Raw genomic sequence first — 27,257 nt, forward strand, 5'->3', positions numbered from 1 at the left:
TGTTGTGGAAGAAGCCCCAACAGTTAGCACCTGATCAAGAGTTAGCACCTGGACAACAGCTGGCTGAGCAGGTACACAAGTCACCTGGACACAGTCTTCCCCATTATGGGGAGGTGAACTTCATATTACACATCTATTTAAATTATAGTACTGGAGTATGCTGGAGGAATATGGCAGTCCATGTGCCCATCGATTGCAGAAGGTCTGCACTGCTTGATGTGGCCTCTGAAAATACTTCCATCTTTCTCCTGCTCTTTCATCTGCCCAGGGACTCTTACAAATTGACCAGAAAAGTTTCTGGCAAAATATTTGGATCAGCACTTGGTAAAGGGTTCCATTCTCCCAATGATTAAAATAGCACCCACTGAAAAGTATGTTGGGGAATATAATACTGACTACAACATGCTGCATCATCATCATCATCATCATCAATTTCTCAAAGAAAAGACTCAAGAAGACTTACAAAATTACAAATTAAACTTATACATATTTTAAACAATTTGAAGCAGCTAAAACAATACTCATTATTATACCACGACCTCATCCATCAAATTGTTTACATTGGAATGGCCTCACTAAATTGGACTAAATGGGATTATGGCATTAGAGAGCAACTCAAAAGGTAATTTACTGGTCCCTCAATTCCAACAGTAGAACACACATATGCATTAGTTGAGAATCATCCACTTCGGTTGCCTTTTTAAAAGTACATTCACAGAAATAAATACTAATCTTTATCTTGAGATTTTCTAGTAATATTATACTGGGAATAATATAAGACTCTCGCAGTAAGAAGAAGCAAAGCACTGTGGCACCGTAAATAATAAGGGCTCTTAACAAAAGTGATGTAGATAATGCATGTTGTTATAATCCATACCTACGACAGTCACAGTATCTAAGGTGGAAAACAGTTACATTAAATTCAAGTGCTACCTACCTAGCTGTTTCAATCACATGATCTAAGTATTGCACATTTTTCGGTGCCAGTAATAGCCACAAACTTGAAGCAAGAAAATTAGCCCCACTACTGAAAGTGAAATGTTTGGGTTCTCAGGATGGTGTACCAGTTCCCTAAGTGAAACATGATATTATTATTATTATTATTATTATTATTATTATTATTATTATTATTATTATGTGAATGGAGGCAGGGAACTAACATTAGTCATCACAGAGTACTCTAAATTAAAATGTCACTTTTGCATTACCAACATAAACTAACCCGGTTATAATGGCATGAATTTACATAGTTAATTAGATGCAACAGTGGAGTGTTGGTTTATTTCTCTAATCTGCTTCATAATATATTACTTCATTGGGATACTTGGGAAAATATAACTTTCCAAAACTGAATTGTATTCTGAAAATGCATCACTAGAATCAGCACTTTACAATTTATTTTATGACTGCTACTATTTATTAAAATATTTACAATCCACCTCGTTTTTCAAAAGTTGTATTACCTACCTTTCAGCCCAAACAGGACCCCCAATATGGAGCACAAAAAGGGAAAGAATGTTAAGGCTGCAGTCCTATAGCCAGTTACCTGGGAGTAAGCCTCAATGAAATTTATGGGACTTACCTTGAGTAGGTATGCATAGGATTGCACAGTAAAACTTTAGGAACCTGATTGCATTGAGTAGTCTCCCTGCTCCAGACTTGCAACAGGATACAACAGAGGAGTACAGTAGAGTTATAAATCACTAAAAAAGAGGACATGCATCTCCAAAAAAGAGGACAGAAAAAGACACATATCTGCGTGCAATTTGCATGTGCTAATTCATATGCATAAATGAAAATTTAGAAATAATTATTATAATTTAAATCAGGATATGGCTAGGTACTTAAAATATTTGGGGCCCAGCCCCACGAATTGGATGAAAATTTCAGGGTTAGTTGCCCATCTGAGGAGATCATGTCTGCTAAATTGTAGAATGATAGCCAGAGGGTTTTGTACAGAAGCAGCGTTTGATGGTCTACAAAAGAGGACACAATTATTTCCCTATGTTCCTTGTGGACCGTTGTTCTAAAAATTACAGATATCCTAGAGTTTTCCCTAAGCAAGAAGCCAGCAAAGTTTCAGAAGGATAGGTGCAACAGTTCATGTGGAAGAGGAGTTCTCCGATTTGGTTGGTAATGGGGAATGATTTGCTTACTCTTCCTTTCACACACACACACATACACACATGATTTTTGGTATTATAATATTTTTTAATGAAAATTGCACAGGTCCTGGAGGTGTCCCCAGGTAACACTGCAGAGAAGTCAGGGCCAGCCCTTGACAATTGTAATCAAGTGAGGGTGAATGTTTGAATAGGACTGGAATGTTTGGAATATTCCACATCAAGAACATAATGCAATGCAGAATAAAACTACTCAAGTGTCTCCTTTTGCAACCTGTTACTAACAGCTTATGAGTCATCCTCCAGATGACTGCCAAATAAACAATACAAACCAATGCTGCAGATCTATGTTTTATTAGCTTCATAAATTATAGCATTTCTTTAAAAAAAAACTACAGGCTGCACATATTTGTCATTTCATTTATACTTTGAATATTCTCTTTTTTATGGTTGACTTGACATCCACAATTATTGTAAACCAACAATAATTGCTGCATTTGTGCATCAGATAAGTGCAGGTCATAGTGCACTTATTAATGTGCGGTCACAGTAACTGGGAACAGTGGGGATTACATTCTCCTCCTCCTGAGAAGGCTTGCAGCTCCTGCTAGATAAATTATTGGGTTTTATTTGCAGCATTTTGCTAAAAACAAAGAAAATCAATCTGTCAAACACCAAATACGAGCACTGCTTCTGACAGTGACTCCACTTTAGACACTCGTTAGAACTCCTTCAGTTCTTCTCTTGTTTTTGTGCACATCCTTTGTGACTACAGCACTGCTAAAGGATTATTTGCCTGTATCCATATTCCCCCCGTTCCTTTACACCATTTCAAAAATCAGGTCATTTTTCTCTACAGTGTGAGGGTACAAAGGGTCCTTCTATATATATTAAAAGTTGGTTGCCATATTTTATACTTAAGCTGGATTTTATGGTTTCAATTTTTGTGAACCACCCAGAGAGCTTTGGCTATTGGTTGGTATACAAATGCAGCAAATAAATAAAAAATAAAATAAGATGTAAGACCCTTGAGTGTTCATAGGAGGGCAACGAGGATGATCAGGGGTCTGGAAACAAAGCCCTATGAAGAGAGACTGAAAGAACTGGGCATGTTTAGCCTGGATAGGAGAAGATTGAGGGGAGACATCATAGCACTCTTCAAATACTTAAAAGGTTGTCACACAGAGTAGGGCCAGGATCTCTTCTCGATCCTCCCAGAGTGCAGGACATGGAATAATGGGCTCAAGTTACAGGAAGACAGATTCCGGCTGGACATCAGGAAAAACTTCCTGACTGTTAGAGCAGTGCGACAATGGAATTAGTTACCTAGAGAGGCTGTGGGCTCTCCCACACTTGATGCGTTCAAGAGGCAGCTGGACAACCATCTGACAGGTACACTTTAAGGTAGATTCCTGCATTGAGCAGGGGGTTAGACTCGATGGCCTTATAAGCTCCTTCCAACTCTACTATTTTTTATTCTATGAGTGCCAACGTTCTACCCCGTTGTCCTTGTATTCAGTCATACTTTATTGTGATCAGGAAACGGAACCCAGGATGGAGCTATGCAGAGGTGAAGGCTTGATCCATAATGGTTGGAGTTGGCTTGAAGAGGGAACAAGTTTAGCTCTCATCCCAATGGTGCATCTTTATATGCACTCCTATTTTGGGGATAATCTATGAAAAGTGCTGGGCTCCAGCTCTACTGTCTTTCTGTGACTCATGTTCTTGTCCCTAATGCTAAGTGGTTAGCTCTAGGCCTATGCTACCACAGCCCCATGAATTATTTTAAAGCCCATTTGATCAGGTTCACAGGGCTTCTGCCACAAACATTCTTCCCAGTCCTCATGGGGTGAACCCCATCATCTACAAAGAGTCCTTCATATAAGTATTGTAGGCCATGGCCCATTAAACCTAACCTTTCCCAGTTATACTCTCTGCATAGCGAGCTTTTCACATTCAGTATCCTCCTTCCCCTATCACAGACTTTCATACCAGCAGGCTGAGTCAGATATCTGGCAGCCAAAGCTCCATCCCCTATGTCAAGAAATCCCTTTTTCTTTTGTGCTCTAGTTGCCTGTAAAAAATCCATTTTATGAAGATGGGACTGCATGTGCGTTATCTTGTGCTGTGCTGTTCCCAAGACCCTTCAAGGCCAGAGCAGAACCCTTGTCAATTGGACTAAATTTTCTCAGCTGGGCTTCTGTGGGAAGTTCTTGCATTCCATCCCCACATGAGAATATTCAGCAGCTAGTGATTGGCTAAGGAGGCTTTAGACTCCACACATGTCAGTCTCCCTAAAGCCAAGCAAGTTGTCTGAGGTAAGGACACATAGATTCCCGCAGTTTCACATGCAGATCCAGGGAGGGGTTGAATTTCCCTTATTGCTTAAATAAAGAGGCCCTAGTTTCCATAGGGTGGGTTATCATGTGGCCTGAACACAATGCTTTTTCCATAGGGTGGGTTATTGTTTTAGTTAAATTCAGTGTGCTTTCTGCAGTGTTGTTTGCAATGTGGTTTTTAATCACCCTGAACAACCCAACAACAAGCCATGGGTTTTCAAGGTGGCTTGTTCGAGTAAAATAAACTGTACTACATGGTTAACCCTGTGGAAAATGCAATGCATTAAGACAACACGAAAATTCACTGTGTGTAAAACACTGCATTCAGACAACACAATAACCCATGGAAAGTTAGCTTTTTGTGAAGCCAGCCATAGGCTCTGAAAAGAAATGCAAATCAACATGTGGAGGTTGTGGTGAGACCACAGGCATGATTCGCAAACCCACTCACACACGTACATACATGGCAAATATCCAAAGGATATCCCTCCATTAAGTCATTTGCACAGAATTAATGCAGTGAAAAGTGATGTGCAAACCTGGAAAAATAGCTATGATAAGTAAGATGTGTGCCGTTGTATGACAGCAAAAGTGCTTAAGCAAAAGTACATTGATGGTGCTATATTGCTATATAAAATAAATAAATAAATAAATAAATAATAATAATAATGGTTTATTGTTCCCCAGGATTTCTTCTGCATACGAATGGGTGTGTTGTTGTTTTTTAAAGATGAGATGGTAAGAGTGGTCAGGGATCTAGTGTCCGGCATGAAAAGTGATTGGCCTACTTTTCCTAGAACAGTTTTGAGAATGACAAATGTGCAGGTTCATCCAGCGCAGTCTCCAGATCTGTGTCACCAGTTAACCTCTAATCAAATACTGTGTCTTCTCTTAGCCCAGTGCTCTCCATATTTATACTCCTTACTGTTAGAGCAGTACGACAATGGAACCAATTACCCAGGGAAGTAGTAGACTCTTCCACACTAGAGGCATTCAAGAGGCAGCTGGACAACCATCTGTCAGGGATGCTTTAAGGTGGATTCCTGCATTGAGCAGGAGGTTGGATTTGATGGCCTCATAGGCCCCTTCCAGCTCTACTATTCTATGATTCTGTACTCCTGAATTAGTGTGCATAGGAGAGAGACAACACATATATGGGTCTAACAAAACATGCACCACTTTCAAAATATAGATAAACTTACCAGGTCCTAGATCGATTTTTGTTTTTGCATAACTCATGTATTGGGTTGGAGAAATCTGCAATTTTTTGCTTCATTTACCTATCTCAGTGCACACAGAATTGATGGATGCATTAGTTTAAAAATAAGAAACCACTTGCTGAGGAGAGTACCACCTTTAATTTGACATCTGTACTTAATTTAGTACATCTGTACTAAAGATAGAAGATGCAGTGTCTCTTTGAGGGCCTTCCCTCTGTCCACAAAGCTTGTAAAGAGTGTGGGCACTGGAAGAACAGATGGGGAAAGAACAAGAAACATCTGTGATATAAGTGAAGAGAGAGAGAAATTGAATGAGAAGAGAAGAGGTCGTTACAGTCTAGCTTTGAGAGGGGGAGGCAGATATCTACAAACAGAAAATCTATAAAGGGAAAGAGATGAAGCTTATTCAGATATAGATAGATATATCTTTCCAAAAGCTAAGGTGCATGAAGGCAGGAGCCCTTATTTCTTGCCTGCTTGCTGCTGCGATCTCCTTCCCATTTCCCATATATGCTTGTTGGTTCTATGAGTTTGTACATTTCATACATTGCTATGTTTCCTTGGAAAATATTAGCCTGTTTTGACCAGCAGTCGTGTAAAATCAAAACAAAAACAAAACAGAAAAGGGTTTGTAAATATGCTTTCAAAAACCCTCCACAATCACCCTTCCATTTTTCTTCACATAAAAGGTCACTCTTTTGCAGTCTCATTAAAAGGGTTCTCTGATTGCCAAATACAATTTTAGATTTCTGCCAATTCATGACTAGCGTTCTTTTATCCACAGTGCATTACTGAACTAAATCCCTGTAAATGGGATGTTTCTTTGCATTTGTATTCATTCTTTTTCTGTTTTGCTCTGTTGTCTCTCATTTGTTGCAGCATAAACTAATGTTGAGTGTTTCACTCTTTAAGACAAAATGGACCCGACGATTGTTTGTTCGTGTGTGTGTGTGTGTGTGTGTATGTGTATATATATAATTGGTTTGGAGGAAACAACAGCAATAATTCTGTTTTCTCTTTTGTTTTTATTTAGAAGTCTCACTGAAACAAATATGACTAGCAAAGCAAATATCGGGCATAATCCTATTTGACACTCTCCATAGACCAACCTTGGTCTGCTCTGGACATGGTATCACAGCTGCACACACTTGTCTAGATGGCAGCTTCATTCGCAGCTGGTTTAGTGCTTAGCGACAGCTAGTCAGGAACCAGAGTAGTTGTTTGCTGTTGCTCCAAAGGGCAGAACTAGAAAGAAGGGGTTGAAATTGCAAGGAAGCAGATTGGAGATAACATCTTACAGTGCTCCTCACCCTACCAATTGAGAGAGAGAGCAGTGAGCAAGGGCATCTTTCTGGTTATCTCCAGTCACTTCCCTGGATTCCTCTCCCTTCTGTAGGAACTTCTGTGGGCCACATTAGGCCCACGGGCCAGAGGTTTCCAATCCCTGAATAAGAACATTATTCCAACATCATTTTCACTAAGTCATTTTTCCAGAAGCTGTTATTAGTACTTAATTTATTATTGTTATTTGTGGGGGAGTTGTTCCATCGTAGGTTTTAGCCACCTTGAGCACCCCTTTTTGGAGATGGAAAGGCAAGATATAAATAGGTCAACAAATACAAATGAAGAAATAAATCAGAAAGCAGGGGGAGAGGGGTATGTCACAGGAAAAAGATCTCAGCTAGTATTTATTTATTTATTTATTTATAAAATAATACTTATACACCATTTAATATAATAAAAACTCTGTGGGTGCAATCCTATGCATGTTTAGACAGAAAAACTCCTAGCATATCTGAGCCAGTATGGCTGGCTGGAGGGATGCTGAGAGTTGTAAGACCTTTTTCTGTCTAAATAAGCATAGGATTGCACCCTAAGTGAGTTTCTGGAAGAGTTTCTTTGTTAACTGGGTGAATACTGATCCTCGTGATGTCTCATTTGGTAATTGCACGGGACTTGTATGGCAATCATCATAGGGCATTTGGTAATTGGACGGGACTTGTATGGCAATCATCATAGGGCATTTCTAGACCTGCCAATGTCCCGGGGATCACTGCAGGTTCATCCCTGTGCATCCACATGACGCACAGGGGATCCTGGGAGCAGGGATGGATGATCCCTCCCTCTCCCCGGGATATTGGCATACCCTTTAATCCCAACTCTTGTGGTCTAGGGCTTATCCCGGGACCGCGGGACATGTGGCAGGGTGTCCCATTTTTGTCCCAGCTCCTCATGAGGAGCCGCGAAACGCCGGGAACCAGGCATGGGGCATGGAGCTCTTCAGGAGCTCCGTGCCCATTGGGGGGAGGGGGGAGCAGGGTCTTTTTTAAAAATAAAAATCTCACTTTTTTCGTAGGAGCGCTCCTGCACTCATTTCCGATAAAAACAAACACAAAAACAAAATGGCGGGCGTGACGTCCTCTTCCTCCTGGGATGCCGTGCGCCATGTGTAGACTGAGGGGGAAGATCTCATGATCATCATATTGCGAGATCATCCCCCTCCACCTCCCTCGTCTAGCCATGCCCATAGTTTACTTGTAGCTCTCAGAATCCGTACACCTGAAACCTGAAAAACTTTCTACTTGGAAGCTCCCTAAGACTTGAAGGAATAGCCCTGTAAGGTAACATTGAACATGAGTCAGCGAAAGTCCCATTGGTCCCAATGGGAGAGACTGGCCATGCTGATGGGGGCTGCAACAAACACATAATATGTGGGCAATGCACACACACACCTACCTTTATAAGTGCATCAGTGTAAGTATTTCTGGGGAAACCTAATTGAGGCAGCTTAACATGAGTGGTGCAATGGGGTAGGATCCAATGGTGACCTACCACTGGTGGCAAGCACTGCAGCTGGCCCAAATGGCAATGACACATGCATAGACCCTACCATTGTCGATGGTGATGTAGTCCTTCTAGGGGGGGGATCCACCAAATGACCGGAAACACACATTTCTGGAAGGCATGACCTGCCCTTTCCAAAAACATGCCACACACACACTTGTAACTGTCAGTGTGCACCGCCAGTGTTAGGTCACCATTGGATCCTACCCATGGTGTTTAAAGATGCATGCAGACTTCTTGTGTCAGCCACATGTTACATGTTTGCTACAGGAAATGATGGTGGAATACTGGCATTTTCCAAAGCAATAATAATTTGTGGTGCTGCCCCTGGTTGTTTGCATGTGTGTTTATGTGTAGGGGGAAAGGTCTTAAAATAATAATGGGGGAGAATTAATTCATGTGATCCATTATTTGTAGCATGAAGTGGCACACAATCCACGAACTGTTTTATCACATCATGACCTGTTAATCCAGACCAGAGCCCAACAAGTCCTGCTACTTGGTTAGGTGGTTAGACAATAGATATGGCTGAACAAGGATCAACGGTATTATAGTGTCGTGAAAAAGGAATGGGCTTTGATGACAAGGCTCTGTTTGCAATCCCTGCTGCCTTTTTGCATAGCATGACAGTGGGCATATTGTCATCAATACTGGGATGTTTAAATGCCAATCTCTAAAGCTTTCTAAAGGGCATTGATACATGGGAAATGAGGAGAAAAGGCCAAGCCATTCTCCCACAAGCTGGCCTTTGTGAGTCTCTTTTACAGACAAATTTAAAAAGAAAGGGGAACCCTATGATAGTGTTAAAAACTTCCTGATGTTTTGAATGAGAAGCAAAATAAATAAATAAATAAATCTCATTTTTGTTGTTCCTCTCACCCATATTTGCCTCATGTAACATTCATTAAATGAATAGCTTTGATTTTTGTTCACCAAAATCATGTTGGTGACCCCTTGTGGCTAAACATCCATTATTCTCTTTCGGTTTTTCTATTTGCCGGTGTTATTGCTTTTCTCCTATTAAATATCGCAAGCATTCTATGAAGAAGGGAGATCAGTCAGTTCATGCAATGATCATGGATGTCTTCCCAGTGCTCAGCATCAAAAGGAGATTGGGTTATGGGCTTTTGTAGTAATTACAATTTCAAAACGACAAATGTCAAAGAGCTTTTTGATTTATTTATTTCGCTCTCTGGATTCCTTGATGTACGAAACCTCTGAGTTTTAGCTTGGAGGCAGCAAACTGATCCATTGCAATTTCATAAATAACTCCCAGCATATTAGCATCTTCATTCCCTCCCACCTCCTGCACGCACAAAGCATTCCTTATGACTCATCTGCTGCTTCCTGGCATCCTCCAGCATTTGCTTCTTTCCTCCTTCGGATATAAGCAAATGCAGGAGACATCTTCAGGAACAGGATACGAGTACACAGATACACCCAGTTGAAATTGGTCCCAAGGGTACCGAAAGTATTTTATTCTGCACTTTCTTTTCGTGCACTTTATGTCCCAAATCATCTATTGGTTGCAAAGTTTTTAAAAGTGAACAATTTGTGATCGATTACAAAATAACAAGTCTGCTCAATAGGTAGAAATATTTAATAATTCTCTCTCAAGATCCTGGCAGCACTTCCTGGATTATTCCACTTCAGATCTCAAGTGAGTTGAGGGTGCAAGTATTTTTCTTGTCTGTTGTGTTTTATTTATTTATTTATTATTACATTTCTATACCGCCCAATAGCCGGAGCTCTCTGGGCGGTTCACATGGTGGAGCATTCAAACATGCAATTCCCCCATCCACACCCTGAAGCACCACTGTTCGGCATAAGCTACTGCATTGCATGATTTTGTGGAGCATACAGCTCAGCTCAACATTTCTCTTCCTCAGAAGTTGTTAGAGAAAAGTCTTTACTACTTAGTACCTTCCAATTTGGGGGATCATGCACACCTGAGATCAGGAGGTGGGTAAGACTTTGCACTAAGATCAAAGAAATTACGTTGCATGAAGAGGGGGAGCATGTTTGTAACAATTCATATAAATGTACCCTTTTACTCTGGATTAATTGAGGAGCCTAATTTGGTCCATAATAATGACTGAAAGAATAGGAAAAAGCTACCTTTTTACCATTCTTGAATAAACATTGTAGTGGCTATAAGAAAGGGAGCAAGTGTCTTCAGACATTACATAAATTACCTTTTATGTTTCTTTATGTTTGTATTTACGTGCATCACTATCTAAGAAATTTCGGTGAATATAATACCTTTCTCAATTTAACGCTATTTGCAAATATATCCTTGCCTGGTAAATTCAAGATCCAATGTAGAAATATGGAAATGTTAATTTTTTCAACAGATAATGATGTCACTACTTCCGTTTTGTCACATGGTTGTGCATGTATAAAAACAAGTAAACATGCAAATACTGACCACCATTTTGCAACTTGTGAAATTGCTCAATCTATTGCTCTTATGTGTGAAAGCTTGTTGTAAAAAGTGCAGAAGTTGTAAAAGTTGTAAAAAGTGCAGAAAAGGGCGATCAAAATGATCAAGGCTTTGGAGCAACTCTCCTATAAGGAGAGATTACAACACTTAGGAGTTCTTAACATAGAAAAAAGGCAAATAAGGAAGGACATGATAGAGATGTAAAAAAATTAGGAATGTTGTGGCAGAAGTGAATAAGGAGTTTTCCTCCCTTTCTCATAATACTAGAATCCAAGGTCATCCACAGATGTTAAATGGAAGTACTTCTTCACACAGTGCATAGTAAAACTATGGCACTCGTTACCATAAGAGGTAGTGATGGCCACCAAGGAATGGTTTAAAAGGGGATTAGACAAATTCATGGATGATGTCAGGATGGCTATTTATTACACCCCGTATCAGAGACAATATCCTCCTGATGCCCGTTGCTGGGAACACAAGCAGCGGGGTGCTATGGCATTTCTATCCCATTGTTGACTTCCTGGAGGCAAAGAATGCTGGACTAGAGAGGCCTTTGGTCTGATCCAGTATGTCAGTATGTTCTTATTCCATCCCTAATTACATTACTATTAGAATGTTGTCTAGGCTTAGCAAAGCAGTATGACAGTTCTCTTCATTTTCAAAATATTTTATGCAGGACTTTGAGCTGTTAAATTCTACCAAGTGTTGTGTAATGACTGGCTTAAAATTATATGCACATGTTCTTTAAAGGGAGGGCAATAAAAATGTGTAGTTGAGCACTTATGAAAGTGTTGTTATAATTATGTATAAGACCAGGTGATAGAAATCGTATTATTCAGACTTCTCTTTGTGTGAAGGTTTTGATGAATACACAATATAAACGTTTTGGCAAATTATCATGATCGATGTTAAAAATACACTCCCAAATTATGTTAAAGTGGGCAACTTCTTTAAAGTTATGAAACTCCAAGCCCTTTTAAATTCTGAATAGGCTATAATGAGCAAACAGACATTTTAGATGAACGTTGAACTGCCCCCTATTTGTGGACACACACAATCCAGGTTGATGTGATCAGCGTGATCTGAAGAGCAAAACTTGTGGTGCAGAAAGAATATCATTCATAATGCTTATTTCATGATCAAAGCGTGTTTATTGCTTTAATGAGACAGCTTGGGATAGAATGCACTGAAAGCCATAATTATTGCATATTCTTCTTCTGTGATGGCTAATAGGCACAGTAAAGGCTACACTACACTTTTAACAGAATCCTTAATGAGTCGACTGTAAAGTCCTAGCAGAAAGCAATCAAGTCCAGTGCAAATGAGAAAACATCAGCAGGTATTTGTTCTCTTCCTGATCAAAAGGGTACCATGGAGTTCCTTTCCTGTTGCAAAATCAAGCCTTCATTATTGCAGCAATCTTATGCAAACTTATCTGGGAGCAAGGCCCATTGAACAGAATGGGACTAGACATATACAGAGCTGGGCCGTTTTGAAAGTTTAGAGATGTAAGAGAAGACTGTCGTTTGATATAGTCCTGTTGGCTTTAATGAGGCATTGCCTGAGCAAGTGGCTGCCATGTAGGCTTTATTACCTAGCACAAGGTCTTAAGTTCGTTTCATGTGGTAATAATAAAACATACACATCCCTCTACTTGCTTTCCACAAGCAATTTATTGACATAATAGGAGACCCTTAGCTCCATGTGTCATAAACAGTAGAGGAAATATGGACTTTATTTCACTGTTATTTTTATTACTTTTGTTTTTGACCCAGAATCCTTTGCATTCTTGCTTAAGCATTCTTATTCTGGCATCTTGTGCTTTCTCACATCTTATAAGACTCCTGCTCAAACAGTAAGAAATTTAAACTCTCTCTCTCCTATTGTTGGAACCAATGAGGGGGGAGTCTGATGTAGTTGAAGCCCCAAATCTAGGGTGCCTTGGGAACCAAAGGGGCTTTGGATCCAGCAGTTCTATAGCCACTCCCCCAATGCCCACATTTTGGAGCCTAATGCCAGCTACCACTAGTGGAAATACTATCAGCTTTGATATAAGTATTCATATTTAGATTTAAAGTTGGTTAATAAGAAAACATTTTGAACTTTACTAGCAAATACTTTAGTAACTTCTTTTTGAGATACTCTATGAGCTTAAGACTTCTCTTCATGAGTGATTAATTGCACACTCATGACTGGTCACTCCCAGAGGTTTGAGGGTCCATTTCATGATGTCGTCAACCTCTGATGTCTCTCCCACTGTTTTCAAGTGGGAATCTGCCATTTTATATAACCTTGAAAATGCTATGATAAAGCGAAATCACACGTAGGGTGACCAACTGTCAGGATTTTCCCGGATTTGTCCTGGTTTTTGTTCTTTCCATGGTGTCGGGGGATTTTCTATAATTTTCAATAATGTCCTGGAATGACACACCTTCCCCTTTAAGGCTGCCATTAGCATGGCAGGAGGGAATGACATGCTTTCTTGAGGCACGTCATTCCCCCACCCCGAGCTCCAATTGAGGTCTTAAAGGGGAAAGTGGGTCATTCGTGGACATTATAGAAAAGGCCCCAATTGGAGTGGATGGTGGTGGTGCAGAATGAAATCCTTTCCCCTCCTCCACTCCAATCGGGTTCTTTAAGGTGGCGGGGGAATAACGTACTTTCTGTAGGACTCAGAAGGCTGCTTCCCCACACACTAGGTGTCCTCTTTTTTGGTTTCCCAAATATGGTCACCCTAAAATAGTGCCATCTGCTAGTGGTTTCAATGAAACATATGGGAAGGTTATGGCAAAAACAAGGGGATGAACACGTGCATTGTGCTGATCATTAAACCTGTGAAGACTCCGGAAGACAAAGCCTCAATAAGACTGAATTTTTTGTTCAATGTGGAGAAGCCCTAAGGCGCCACCATATTACCCATCTGTGGTGTTGTACAGACTGGGGCAACCAACTAGTCTTGTTAACCATTATATAGAACAGACTATGCTTATGAGTTGTAATGGAACGAATGAAAAACATTATACAGAGACTGAAATCTTTTTGACATTTTACTGTACCTCATTTTTAAATGTAAAGGCCCATAGTCATGACTAAGTCCTATGGAAACCAATGAATGAAATTTGTGAATGGATTAAAGGCCCATTGCTTCCAGTTGGATTTACAGTACCAACCTATGCCAGGAGTAATCCACACTGACCTAGTTATTTCTGAGTTAACATGCATACAACTGTGCTATCAGGGATAGCTAATATTAGGTAATAAATGTATATAACGAGAAATAGCAAGATACAATTTGGCTAGGGAAACCCTTAAATGTTGTAGAATTACTACAATCAAGATTTCACTTATTCACAAACTTTGTGTTTCCTTCCTACATCCATATGGTGTTGTAAGACTTATTATATAGCATTCTAGCTTATTCATGTTCTAGCTACCTTACTCCTAAAATTAGATCAACATAGCTTGTAATTTTGTGTATAAGATATACTTCCCATGAGATTTTATACACACACCCACACACACCACACACCAAAGAGCAGCAGCACATTCAATTTACTAGGATCATGCTTACGTCTGACTGCATAGGTTCAAGTTGTAAAACACACTGAGCTTTAACAAGAACATCAATCAGCTAAAATGCAACCTTTTAGATTTTAAGTAGAAATGCAAACAATCTTGCAAAGTTGTGTTATCACTGAAACTGCTAGCTCTTTCTGACTTCCTCAATGCCAATCTGTTGCAAATTGTAGTACAACTTGAAAAAATCATGATCTTCTCATTCACTTGCCAGAGCAAGGACATTCTATCAGTTACTGGTGCTCATCACAGCTCCTGCTCTGAAAACAGTTTAAAAGCTGCACTTTTATGTTTTCATCTCCACTTCCAGCAAATAGCAACATGAGCGAAATTCAGACTTGGCTAAATTAGAAGTGGTTTTCTTAGTGGTAGACATCTAGAAAGCATAGTTTTGGTCTGCCTATATATGGATGATATTTTTTTGTGCAGCTTTTGGGGAGCTCTTTTTTAAAAACTTGTTTAGTGGTTTTATGTGATTTAGTGTTTTAGTGGTTTTTCCTTGGGAAAATATCATCATTCAAGTTGATTTAACTTGCATACATTTTTGAAGACTTTTCATAGGGCGTGGGATCTCATCACATATAAAAATGGTTGTTAGAATCAACACTCTTAAGAATTTTTGTGTTATTACTCTCGGTGGAGCTTTGTCCTAAGAAAATGTGCGAGGAAACATAAGTTCATTTCATTCATGCTCTGCAAGTGATGTAGTGCTGTCACTCAGCAATTGGAAGGGAGGTGGGTCACTATCAGTATTTTGGGGAGACATCTGAGAATGACAGTAGTCGTTTGGTGTCTTTCTCCATCATAATTTTCTTATCATTCATGAAGCTTCCCATTCACTTTAACTGAAGGACAGCTTTCAGTGCACAGAGATGTGCATGCAGAGCTACATCTTCCACTGAAGTGAGTAGGAAAGCCTTGGTATGCGAAGGAGCTCTGTGGCCTGCAGCTCTGTGGAATACACCGGATGGTTCTTCAAAGCATGTACTTGTACAGTAAAATGTTTAGTCAAGAGATGTGAAGACCTGGAAAAATCTAAAAAAAAAAAAAAGAGGGTGGAAGGTAAAGGACTATTTTGAGGGGGAGTGGTTATAGGTGATTCCCCCCCCAAGGGTTTTTGGAAAATTTGAGCAGGAAATATTGTTTTTCTGATCCCCCCCCCCCCGGTTTTCTTCTGTTTTTTTCTCCAAGCCTCACATCTATAGCATAGCCTACCACATTTCCTAGACTCTAAATAGATATTCGTAGATTGAAATTGCCTGCAAAAGATCCAGTTAAATCCAGTTAAAATTCACAATCCAAAGAAACAACAACAATTCACACATAACCTCAAGTGTATACTGGATATACTTGACTCTCCCTCCTGTACCATAAGTTAATCTCAAATTCTGAAAGACAATCAGATATACATGTTGAGTTCTGCTGTCCTGGTAGTGCTTTGAAAATGTCATGGTTTTGATTTAATTTTAGTTCATTCTTGGCTTTGGTCAGATGGCTATTTTGTTTTTAGATCTTTGGGTAGAGATAAAGCAGATTGCTCAGCAACTAGTATCTGAAGTCTGGCACACCTACTATTTGAGACTAGGCTATACTAAGAATTGTCTCTCATTGATTAAAATACTCCGATGGTAAGCTATGTTTTAGACAACTTATGCCACCTGCTGCTGCTTTTACTTTAACACATTTGAACACTTTGCTAGGGGCAGCAAATGGAACATTAAGTACCATCCATGCATGATATATTGGTTTAAAAGCCTCCATTAATGTGTCAGATGTGCAGGAAATGATTTCACACATATGGCTGGCATACTGTATCTAGAAACCTTCTGCTTATTTAGTTTCTTGGAAGCAGTGAAGTCAGTATGGTTACACTAGATTTATATATCCAAGTAAGTGGAAACACTGATTGGTCTGTAGACATTGAGAGCAGAAAGTCGGAAAAGACCTTGGCTATTTCATCGGTCATTTATCTACAGTAAGTCCATAACAGGCTAAGGCTGAAAACCTAATCACACTTACTAGGGAGTGCATCCCACTGAACTCAGTGGTGCTTCTGGGTAAATTAGCTAAAAGTTGCACTACATAGCTGCAGATCTATGCACACTTGAAATTAAGTCCCATCAAGCAGAATGGGATTTATGTTCAAGTAAATATGCATAAGATTGTGATGTAAATCTCTAGCATATGGTTGAATCCAGATTTAGTTATGCTTATAGTAGACCCATTGAAATTAACAGGACTTAAATTTGTCATGAGTAGGTTAATTCCCACTGGTTTTAATGGGACTATTCTAACTATGACCTAAGTCTGGATCCAAGCTATGAATTTAAAATAGAAGGGAAAAATCTCTTCTTCTTCCCTTCTTCCCACCCAATGAAATATCTTGTATAATTTCTCCTAATTTCTAGCATTTCCAATTTTCCAAGATCATCTGACACCCTACAATATGAAACAGTGAATAATTGGTATAACTTTCATAGAACATGGGATCCCTAACAGAGGTGTGCAAAGTTGCACATCTACATCCACTGTCATCCTAGTTCTCCAGGCTTAAAAAAACAATGTTGCTATCATGGAAATAAGGACAGTCTTATAAATGCTACCAACATTGAGGTACCAATGGAACCTACACAGGAATTTGGCTGGGCTCTGAGCCCAGCTGGATTCTCACCAACTATTATTATTATTATTATTATTATTATTATTATTATTATTTTATATAGCACCATCAATGTACATGGTGCTGTACAGAGTAAAACAGTAAATAGCAAGGCCCTGCCGCATAGAGACTTGTAACAGGGCAAGAACATTCTGTGTGCATTCAGGAAAAACAAAGAAAAAACGGTGAATGGAGTTTTAGAAACTTATTTGCCCAGGCAGACTCAGAATGCAAAATGGATAAGATCATATGAAAAGAACAAATGAAAATAGAGCAGTTTGTATATATGTTAGGACAACAAGATTCTGGTATGTTTGTTTCATAGAGTGGAAGGTTCAGCACCTTGAATAGCTCCTTTGGAGTTTTGACTGGCTCTGAATGAAACCCAGAGTGGATTCACAGCTCAAGGGCATCAGAGCCACAAGCCTCCGCTGTATAAGGAACAACCACTGGAGCATTTTCTAATCACACAGAAATAGGTAAAAGGAAAAAAGGGTATTGCCAACTTCCTATAGCAGCAGCAGCAGCAGCAGTAGTAATATTTTTATTATAAGCAATGGACCATTAACACAAAATACAAAGTGACAACCTAAATTAAGCTGATTATAAAAGTTTACACACCAAGAATTGGCAGTCATAACAGGTCTGAGAGATTAAAATGTTTTAAGAAATTGCCTCCTGTCCATTGATAAAGGTATTAGTCTCCTCATGAAAAATACTCAGAGGGTCTCTAAAGGCCAGCCTAAAAACAGCCTCATGACAGGATAGATTATAAATTATTTAGCCCCCTGATAATAACTACAGGTAAACAACAACAACAACAACAACAACAACAACAACAGGTGACTGTTTCCACTTTAGTGTGACTACAGGGGAAGCATCTCTCTTTAAAAGGAATCATAACAAATCTGCCATGTAAAAAGCTTGACAGGGGAAAAACCATTAAAATAAACAATTCAAAAGTTGTCTTCTGTATTTAGGTATTGTTAAAAATAATTAAAGAAGGTGGACAATAAATAAATAAATAAATAAAGTAAACTTAGTAAAGGCAGACCAAGGCAAAGCCTGTGACTATGGGGTACATGACCCACAGGTTGCTACATGTCACTCCTGCAAATCCATTGGCTATCTCCAGTAGAATATGACCATCAGCAGAACAGACACCAGTGTGGAGTGGTTTCCCTTTCCCCTACTTGCTGTTGTTTGGCCCCCAAATCATCTACAGAGGACAGATGGAAAGACAGTCTGTAGTCAACCCTAAATTACATACTCTGAAAAGCTTTTTTTGAGGGGGCAGCGGGAGAAAGCTTGTCAAGTTGTTGTACACATTAAATCTGGAATTTAGTTCAGCTCAAGGTGTATGAAAGGCACAACAGGTGCCTTGTTTTATCACCCTATGTGTAGTTTAGATGTTATTTGCAGCTGCTGTATTACTGCTAGTTTATTTCAAAGGAATGTTGATTGAGACCTGAGGTAAAATGGAGCTTCTAGTGCTAGGAAGAGGTAAAGGAATGACACTGAGACTGTGCTTTGCTATTTCTGTACACACACACACATCACACACATCAGTATATAGCTGGATCATATTTGTTAAAATATTTGCTTGTTAATGTAAAGAAATAGAAATGTTTACCTGTTTGGCATTCCTTCTCCAGGACCAGTAAAAGAAAAACCTTCTCCTCCACCTGAAAAGAAACATGGTAAGCTGTTTTTTGTTTTAAATTTTATTGGCTACTCCTTTACATTGGCTACACACAGAAGAAATGTCTGCATTCATATCTCCATCTCTTTCTATAAAAGCCATTTCCCAATGTTACATTACACTTTTGCGTAACCAAGAAACAGAACCCAGGATGTGAATATGCAGGTGAAGGGATGGGGATATGTAGGCAGAAGGCTTGGTTTTCAGTTGCTGAGGTCAGCCAGGACAGGAAGCAGGTTTATCCCTACCCCCAATGGTTGCCATTTACACTTATAGGGAAAAATTAAGCACAAAGGTAGGTAACTTGCTTTCCAACCTTCACTCTGGGAAGCATGGTCCTGTCCCCACCCCCAATAGGGTGATGCAAGGTGACAAACTGAACTTGAAAAACTCCTTACAATATATACCCCCTCCTCAAACACACATCCTACATGTCAAAATGACTGATACTTTGCTAGCCCGCTTATTATAACTACAAAATGAGTAATTAGCATCTCCTCAGAACTACGACATTACCGCTACAATTTCTAGATTGCAACGTTTTATGATCCCCTCACAGAAAGGTCAGTTTTTAATTTCATATGTACCCAAAGTTCTTATTAGGATCATGGACTTAATTAATTCTACTACTGAGGAATATATTATCAGTCTGTCAATTGCCACTGACAGGACTGCCCCTTTTGGGGAGGGAAGGCCTTCCCGTGTCACCCCCTCTCATTCCGTGAAACCCAGGTGAGTGAGGTGAGTTGGCCACACAGGTAATCCTTATCCCCCTACTGGGGCCATAAACCCCTCCGGAGGAGGCCCTCAGAGATCACCTGTCACTGTCATAGTGCCACAGAATGCCCACCATCCCTGAATTCCCTGATTGTGCCCACCCCCCCAGCCTAATTAACTTGTGACCAAATTGGCCTAGCATTAAATCAACCAACAGTTTAACCTAAGACACTACTGCCCCAATTTACAGTGTGAAGTAGGCAAAAAGACCTCTAGTCATCAAATTAAATAAGAATAAAAAAAATCCTACTCGGCCCCCAAAACGATGAACAGAAAAGCCCACACTGCATCAAGGGAGGAAGGGAGGGAGCTGCAATCCGAAGAGGCTGAGGAAAGGAGTCAATGGGCTAATACACCCCAGAAGACTCCTCTCCCAGCCTGTGGCACCACTTTGCCTCCACAAATGGAGGTAAGTGAAATTGCCTTGTTCTCCCCCCCCCCCCCCATCGCAATGGGCCTCTCCATGGCTAGGCAAACCAGACGTGGGTTGTTATGGCACTTCCTTGAATATCTTTATAGTAGTTGGTCAGGCAGTTGTACCTCATTGCTAGCCCATTTTTCAAAACTCATCATCCTGTTTCTCCAAGTAATCACATACTAAGTAGATACCCAGGAGTGCATGTGGATGGAATTTAAGTGGGGAGGGAAAGGGGGAGGGAAAGAGGGCGTAGCTTTTCCTAACCTTTCCTGGCAACTTTATGTGCTGTATTTAAGACTCTGCATAAATATTCCTGGGTATTCATGCAGTATTTGATCACTTCCTTATTTGACTGTTTCGCAACATCAGTGTTCAGTTTGAAAAATAGGCCACCATTGAAATATAATTCTATAAATCTATATAATTCTATAATTTAGTCATAAAGAAGGCATTTGAGAAAAGGACCTTCTTTTATTTAAAATATACCCCCACCAAATATCCCAATATATCAGAACATCTTTTACGGGAGCTTGGGGTATTTAATTGTAGACCACATCTGCTGTTGTATATAATGTTGCCGGTTGCATTCAGGTTTTATAGCTTCCAGTAATAGCAGATTATTGTGATAAATGATTCATATCAACTACAAGTGACACCTTTTAAAATTTCCATATCTGGCAAGTATAAAGCGTTTCTTGAATGCTTCAGCAGACCCCTATGGCTGAAAGCTGCTTTATGATTAATTTCATCTCAATGTGGTAATTAGCATGCTTTGAAGTGATTCCTGGAAAACATGCTAATAGAAGCAGCAGATTAACCCAGAAATATTTTTAGTCCAGAGTGCAATGTACGTACACCCAAGAATAAATGAGTTTCCCCTTGAAATTTCTAGACTATTGCTTTTGATCAAAGAAAGGGTGTTTAATAAGAATCTTGCAAAAAGGGTATGAGACTCCTAAAGAGTGGAAAGTCAGAATAAGGCATTCTGAAGAAACAGTCCTCATTCAAATAAAAGCAAAATATTGGTAGGGACAACACAGGAATTTCTAAAAGAGATTCCAGGGTAAAAATCTACTGGAAATCTGCATCCTCTGAATTAACAGCCTTGTTGCCTTAATCCCAGGGCCAAACTACATATTCTGAAACTCAGAGTAGTTGAGCCTGCTAGTTTGTTTGAAAAATGTGTGTAAGTGTGTGTGGTCCCAATCTGGATCAGGACCATGGTGCTTCAAGTGATGCAATTTTAAGCTTTCCCCCATTCAGTATTTTCCTGAAATATCTCACCCCCACCACTGGAGTGGTGGTAGGTAGAAATGAAAATGTCTCAACTAGAATGAATGAAGGCTTTCTCTCTCTCTTTTTTAAACACCTCTCGATGGGTGGGTGGGGTGCAATTTTAGAGGGAAATAGATGGAGGGAAGCTTAAACCCTCCTCTCCCAAGGCACCAGGGTCCTGATCTGGATCAGAACTGCATGTGCTTACATGAAAACAAAGAAAACTAGCAATCTGAACTATACTGATTATTAGAACATGTAGTTTGGCTCCCAGATATCCAAGAACTGGTGAAGGACTTTGTACATATCTTCCAGGGCTACAGTCTGGCACTGGAGGTAGGTCCCAGGAAGAATCTTGGTACTCTGGGGCCTTGGAGCTAGAAGGGTAACATTATTAACTCTCTGAGGGAATAAGTATTTCTATCTGCCTTTGTGACAATGAGATTAATTTTATTGGTTGTCTCTCTACCCAATATTTTGTTGTGTTGCAGAACAAAAGCTGAAAAGTCGAACATATGTTCTTCAGCTTTTTTAGAATTATGGAATCATTTATAAATATATATGGTAATATTTCATACAATGTAGCTACTTGCTAATTCATGTGTTTATTATAATACTCCTACAGATAAGAAAGAAGTGGTTTTGACCAAAGACCTGAAAAGTAAGGCTTATATTTAGTTATGTTTTTACACCATATTTTTCATCTAGCCCTGTTTCAAGACAGCTTGTTTCAATACACTGGAACTAATGGTTATTAAAGCTGCAATCCTATACACCCTCATCAGGGAGTAAGTCCCTTTGAGCTCACTGTAAAAAGAGAAAGATGCAAATAAGGAAACGGTGACACCATTTATAATTCTAAAATGACATGTTTAGATTTCAGTTGCCTCTTCTATTCTAAATCAATTCACACACTATTTCCAATTCCACATTCCTGTTTATGACTGACAGTCATTTCCTCCCCTTTCCATTTTTTTAATTGCATGACTTGAAAAAGCAGAGATTTCATAGGGATTGAAATGTCAACTGTGATCTTAGCTGAATGCGTTCCTGGTATCGAAGAGCTGGATAGAAGAACGGAGAAGGTTTATACATCTGGTTTCAATATAACAATTGCCCACCAAGTCTGTCAAACCCTTGAATAAATGACAAGTCGCAAACATACAGGATGTGATCCACCAAGTTGGCTGCATTCTGCAAACTCCATTTCAGTGGGCCTTATGGAGGAAGCAAGTTGCTATTCCTTTCAAGATTATGTGTCACTTATCCACACATAATACTTACAGGTTGGTTCCAGGATCTGCTTTCCATGACAGGAAGGAACATTCCATGAAAAGAAGGCTTTTGCTCATGATAGGCGCCTCCAACCAATTTTCAGGGATGTGTCATCCCCCCCCACACAAACACAAACACATCAGAGCCCACCCCATTCAGCAGGCTCTCCTGTCTCTCTTTGTAGCATTTTCAGGTGGCTGGAAGGGTTGCTATTGTAGGGAGAAGGTGGTGAAGTCCACTTCCATCAATGCAGTTGATTCTGCAATGATCTGGATCTAGTCCTATGTCTCTTAGCACAATAGAAGGGCATTTTATTCCCAACTTTGCAAAATGCAAGGGACTGATTGCAGTCTTGCACTTGGAGTGGTGGAAAAATAGTCTTTGTTTAACCTATTATGGGAGATATGCATTCCAGCACTGGACAGCGGAGTTCTCCCAATACCTGCAAAAGAAGAAGAAAGAAAACTGTAACTAAAATGAGGAGTATATAAACATCTTTTGTTTCATGTTGCAGTGATGTGAGCCTCGCAGTCCAAAGTGCCTCTGACACAGCTAAATAGGCACAATACTCATTATTGCAATAATTCTGATCTCAGGGTAGAGGAGAAATCGCAATTCTCCTACACTAGCTCAAACTGCAACACTGAGTTGATAAGGAGTAGATGCACTGAAGTCGAGAAATGTCTGGATCCTCCAGAACAACATAGGCAACAATTGCATATTCCCATAGCAAAGCACTATAACCGAAAAGATCCTAAGAGTCATGATGTTACTAATCAGACAGATGCAGTACTGCTGTTGCTTGGTGCTGCTTTCAGTGGTGAGTTTGGGTGCTGGAACCCAGTACACATCAGAAAACACTTCAATATGCACAGTCTAGCGTAGAAGGTTGGTCTAATCTGGATGCACAACTCCAGGAAAACAAAAACTGATGTTGAGAACTCAAACACAGAAGCTTTTTTTTCCTTCTGCAATAAAAGCACTTCCCCAAGAGGATATCTGCCACACTTGTTTTTGCATGCAGCTTGAAAAATGACTAGTAAGATGTAATGGTGAGTGATGCAATAAAATACACACACACACACACACACACACACACTTATTAATGATAGTAATTATCAAGTGATTCCAAATAACCATTTTTGCTCATTACTTTTTCCATGCCTTTGATTTAGTAACATACCAATAGGCACTTTGTTTTTAATAATCTTCATTTTCTCTTCCCCGAAAGAGAGATGCTAAGGGCAATATTTTTCATCTGCAGTTTCCCTGGATTTCTCTGCTTTTGTTCCAGAATACCTTGTAGTGATTGCTTTAATTTGTTCTCATTTTAAGAGCCAGCAAAAGCTCCTGCAGCCCAACCAGCTTCTGTAAAAGTAGCACCAGGTAAGCAAATTGCCTTCTTTCCTTTTGCTTCATTTTCAATGTTATTTAATCGCCCCCTTTTGGTACATTACATGCATCCTTTTTGGTTTCATTGCACCGTAGCACCATCTGCTGGGCTAGACAAGTGTATGTTCTTTTTGCTCTATATGTCAGGTAAAAATGATGGTGAGCTGTCCTAGCTGACAGTATGTGTTAGGGGTTCCTAACATGTGTGATAGCAAGTCAACAAAGAAAAGCTGCCCCCAATATAAGGTTCTGTGTGCCCATTTACTTGAGCAATTTGGAAGTTCTGGGGACAGTGCTTACTTCTATTTGATTTCCTTTGGAGGAAGAGATCACTGGAGACTAAGGATGTCAGAGAATGAGTTCAGATTTTTATGAATCCGACCCATGGGTTCCTCTGCGAACTGGCTCTCCCCTTGTCAGGTGGTTCCATGAACTCATGGACTGTTTCTCTAACCTTCTGGAGTTTGGGGTACATTTCATCATGGAAGAATATGCAACATTCTTTAAAACTATCAAAAAGATGCATTTTTTATAATTTTAAATAGTGTTGCATATTTTGAGGGAATTTGCACATTTTCACACATGCACAAATTCAGAAACTAATAAATAAATCCAATTATCTAAGTGAATAGATGATGGAACGAAAGGTACCCGACAATCCATGAAACATGGATGGAATGGATTTTACACAATTCGTACATCCCTGCTGGTGACTTACAGCCCTGTCCAATCATTGGAAATCTGAGTTTAGTAAATCTGTGAAGAGGGAGAGTGTGCTAGACTTGCTCCTTTTGTCCCTATTTCTGTCACTCTCTACATGTGAAGGGTGACTTTTCGAATTTGGAACTGTGGAAAATCACAGACAGTCCCTTCCCCACCCCCACATGTGCAGAGGAAGATGGAAACAGTGGTAGAGGGGACAAGGACTATTTACTGGAGTTTCCTGAATAAGGACATCTGGACAAGTTGTTTGGCCCACAGTGGATGCACAGGGTGCTAGATGTCCCCATCCCCCAAATCCCCACCCACACCATCACTGCTACCACAAGTGGGCTGGGGAAGAGGGTGTGCGGGGATGACTCCACTCATGAACCCTCCTCCAGCAGAATCATACTCCTGACAGACAGCCAAGCAGCACCAGTATCTTTGACAACTCTAGAGTAAGATAATATGAGTATTAATGAGCTGCAGTTCTGCTTCTTCTGCTGCCTGCTCCATAGCAATATGCATGCTCCACTTACTACAGCAGGTATAAGAGGACAGCAGGAGCATGGAACTCTGCAGTGCCCCATATCGTTGTCACATACTATTTATTTTTATTTTTCAAAATGCCCACTCTTAAAGCAATACTGGCATTCCTTCTGGATCATGGCAAACTTAAGTGTGCTGTTATTTAATGGCTCCAAGGGAGGAAACCCAGGAAACAATAAACTAGGTAAAAGAAGTGGCTGAATTCTTGGTTATCCTTCAAATATCCTGGTCCCAAACAATTCAGGGATTTTAAGATCATCACCAGCACTTTGAATTGTACCTGGAAACAAATGGGGAGCCAGTGCAGTTGTTTCATCAAAGCTCGCTGCAATGCTCTCATGTTCCCTGTATATAGTTCCTGTTAACAATCAGGGTGCTACATTCTGGGCCAATTTTCTGAATAGTCTTCAAATGCAGCCCTATGTAGAGCACACGGCAGTAATCCAGTTGTGATATAACTAAGACATGTGTTATGTTGGCCAGGTCTGCATTCTCCATGAATGGACATAGGTGTATCAGCTTCAGCTAGGCACAGGCACTCCTCTGGCCACTGCCAAGACCTTGACCATTCAAGATCAAGGCCACCTGCAGATGTATCCAGAAACTACAAGTGTGTATTGTTAAAGGGAGCACGACCCATCCTACACACTTTGATGCCCACTTCACAGATCAGTTCCACAGACCAAGAGCACCTCTCTCACATCTATTTCAGTTGTTTTCCCACATACAATCAATTGCAATCCCCAGGCAGTTCAGGCCCTCAACAGCGTTCCTAGAATGAGATGAAAAATAGGAAAGGAGAGACAAGAGTTCAGGGTTATCCATATATTGGTGACCCTTAGCTCGTGTTAGCCCTGGACACCCCTAGGCATGTGCATGGCAGTAACTAAGGCCTAACAGAGACCATACTATAGTGCCCAGTACAATTCTACTAACCTTGCTGTTTTCAGAAAGCAAGGGAAAGGGGGAAGGGTTCATGTTTCAGCACCATGGAAAGTACCCTATGCAGACATGATTCAGTGGCTGGGTTATGCTGTAGGATGTCTTGAGCACATTCAGGAGCTTTCGCTCATTCCTACCAATTATTTATAGTGTGTGTGTGTGAGAGAGAGAGAGAGTGAGTGTTTTGGGAAAAGGTGTGCCCTGCCTCAAACTTTCTTTAAACTCTAAAGTTTAAAACTCTGCTTCAAAACATCATTCTTATCCTATTGTTATATGCATGAATAAGAGCAGTTGTAATAATCGTCAGTAGTTGTGACATCACAATTCATGCTTTCCAACAATGAGACTTCTCCATGAATCAGGTAGAGGGAGCAAGCAAGCTTTGGGAAGAAATTTGAAGCATATTTCAGCAAACAATGAGAAGTGATTTACCAAAGCTATAGAAATAATGTTCATCAAATTTTGACTTGAATATCTTAAAAGAAAATTATTATCTTTATCAACATCATCATCATCATCATCATCATCATCATCATCATCATCACTACAATAAGCGAACATGCCTTCTTCCATGTCTGAAGATTGCTCAGTAATGGTTGAGTTGTAAACGTGATGTGCCATTTAGAAAAGCAAAGGAAATGACTTAATCCATCACTATTTAATGTACATGTCGATGCGGGGGATGGCTCAGAACCACATTAGCATAATGGCTAAGGGCGTTACTAGACGAGGCTCTAGCGCGCGTTACCTTCCGCAGTCACGTCGAGGCTTCCAGATGACGTTCACGAGGATCCGCCGTTATCCCGCGGTGAAGCCTCTTTCTCCCGACTTTAAAAAAGTGAGTTTTAGGACGCCTTTTCCTGCTGTCCCGCGGTAATTCGGAGTACGTGTGGGAGGATGTGAGGTCACTGCGGTCCGCACTGGGCAGGAAAAGGCGTGCTAAGGGGGAGTGGTCAGCGGCTTCGGTCAAGCCGCCTCCGCCATTTGCGCGCAGTCCGCCAGCTGGGGCAGCGCGGCGGAG

The 27,257-nt window shown here is 40.2% G+C and overlaps 1 protein-coding gene across 1 annotated transcript in view; it reads left to right on the top strand.

Annotated features, from left to right (window-relative positions):
• TRDN (triadin) overlaps positions 1–27,257 on the top strand; it is a 239,051-nt gene that overhangs the window by 145,694 nt on the left and 66,100 nt on the right. Inside the window, exons 20-22 of the mRNA XM_063125451.1 lie at positions 18,860–18,904; positions 22,002–22,037; positions 23,987–24,037. Coding sequence (XP_062981521.1) covers positions 18,860–18,904; positions 22,002–22,037; positions 23,987–24,037 — 132 coding nt within the window. The remainder of the gene's footprint in view (positions 1–18,859; positions 18,905–22,001; positions 22,038–23,986; positions 24,038–27,257) is intronic.

Source organism: Elgaria multicarinata, chromosome 4 (genome assembly GCF_023053635.1).
Source record: "Elgaria multicarinata webbii isolate HBS135686 ecotype San Diego chromosome 4, rElgMul1.1.pri, whole genome shotgun sequence".
NCBI classification, from domain to species: Eukaryota; Metazoa; Chordata; class Lepidosauria; order Squamata; family Anguidae; genus Elgaria; species Elgaria multicarinata.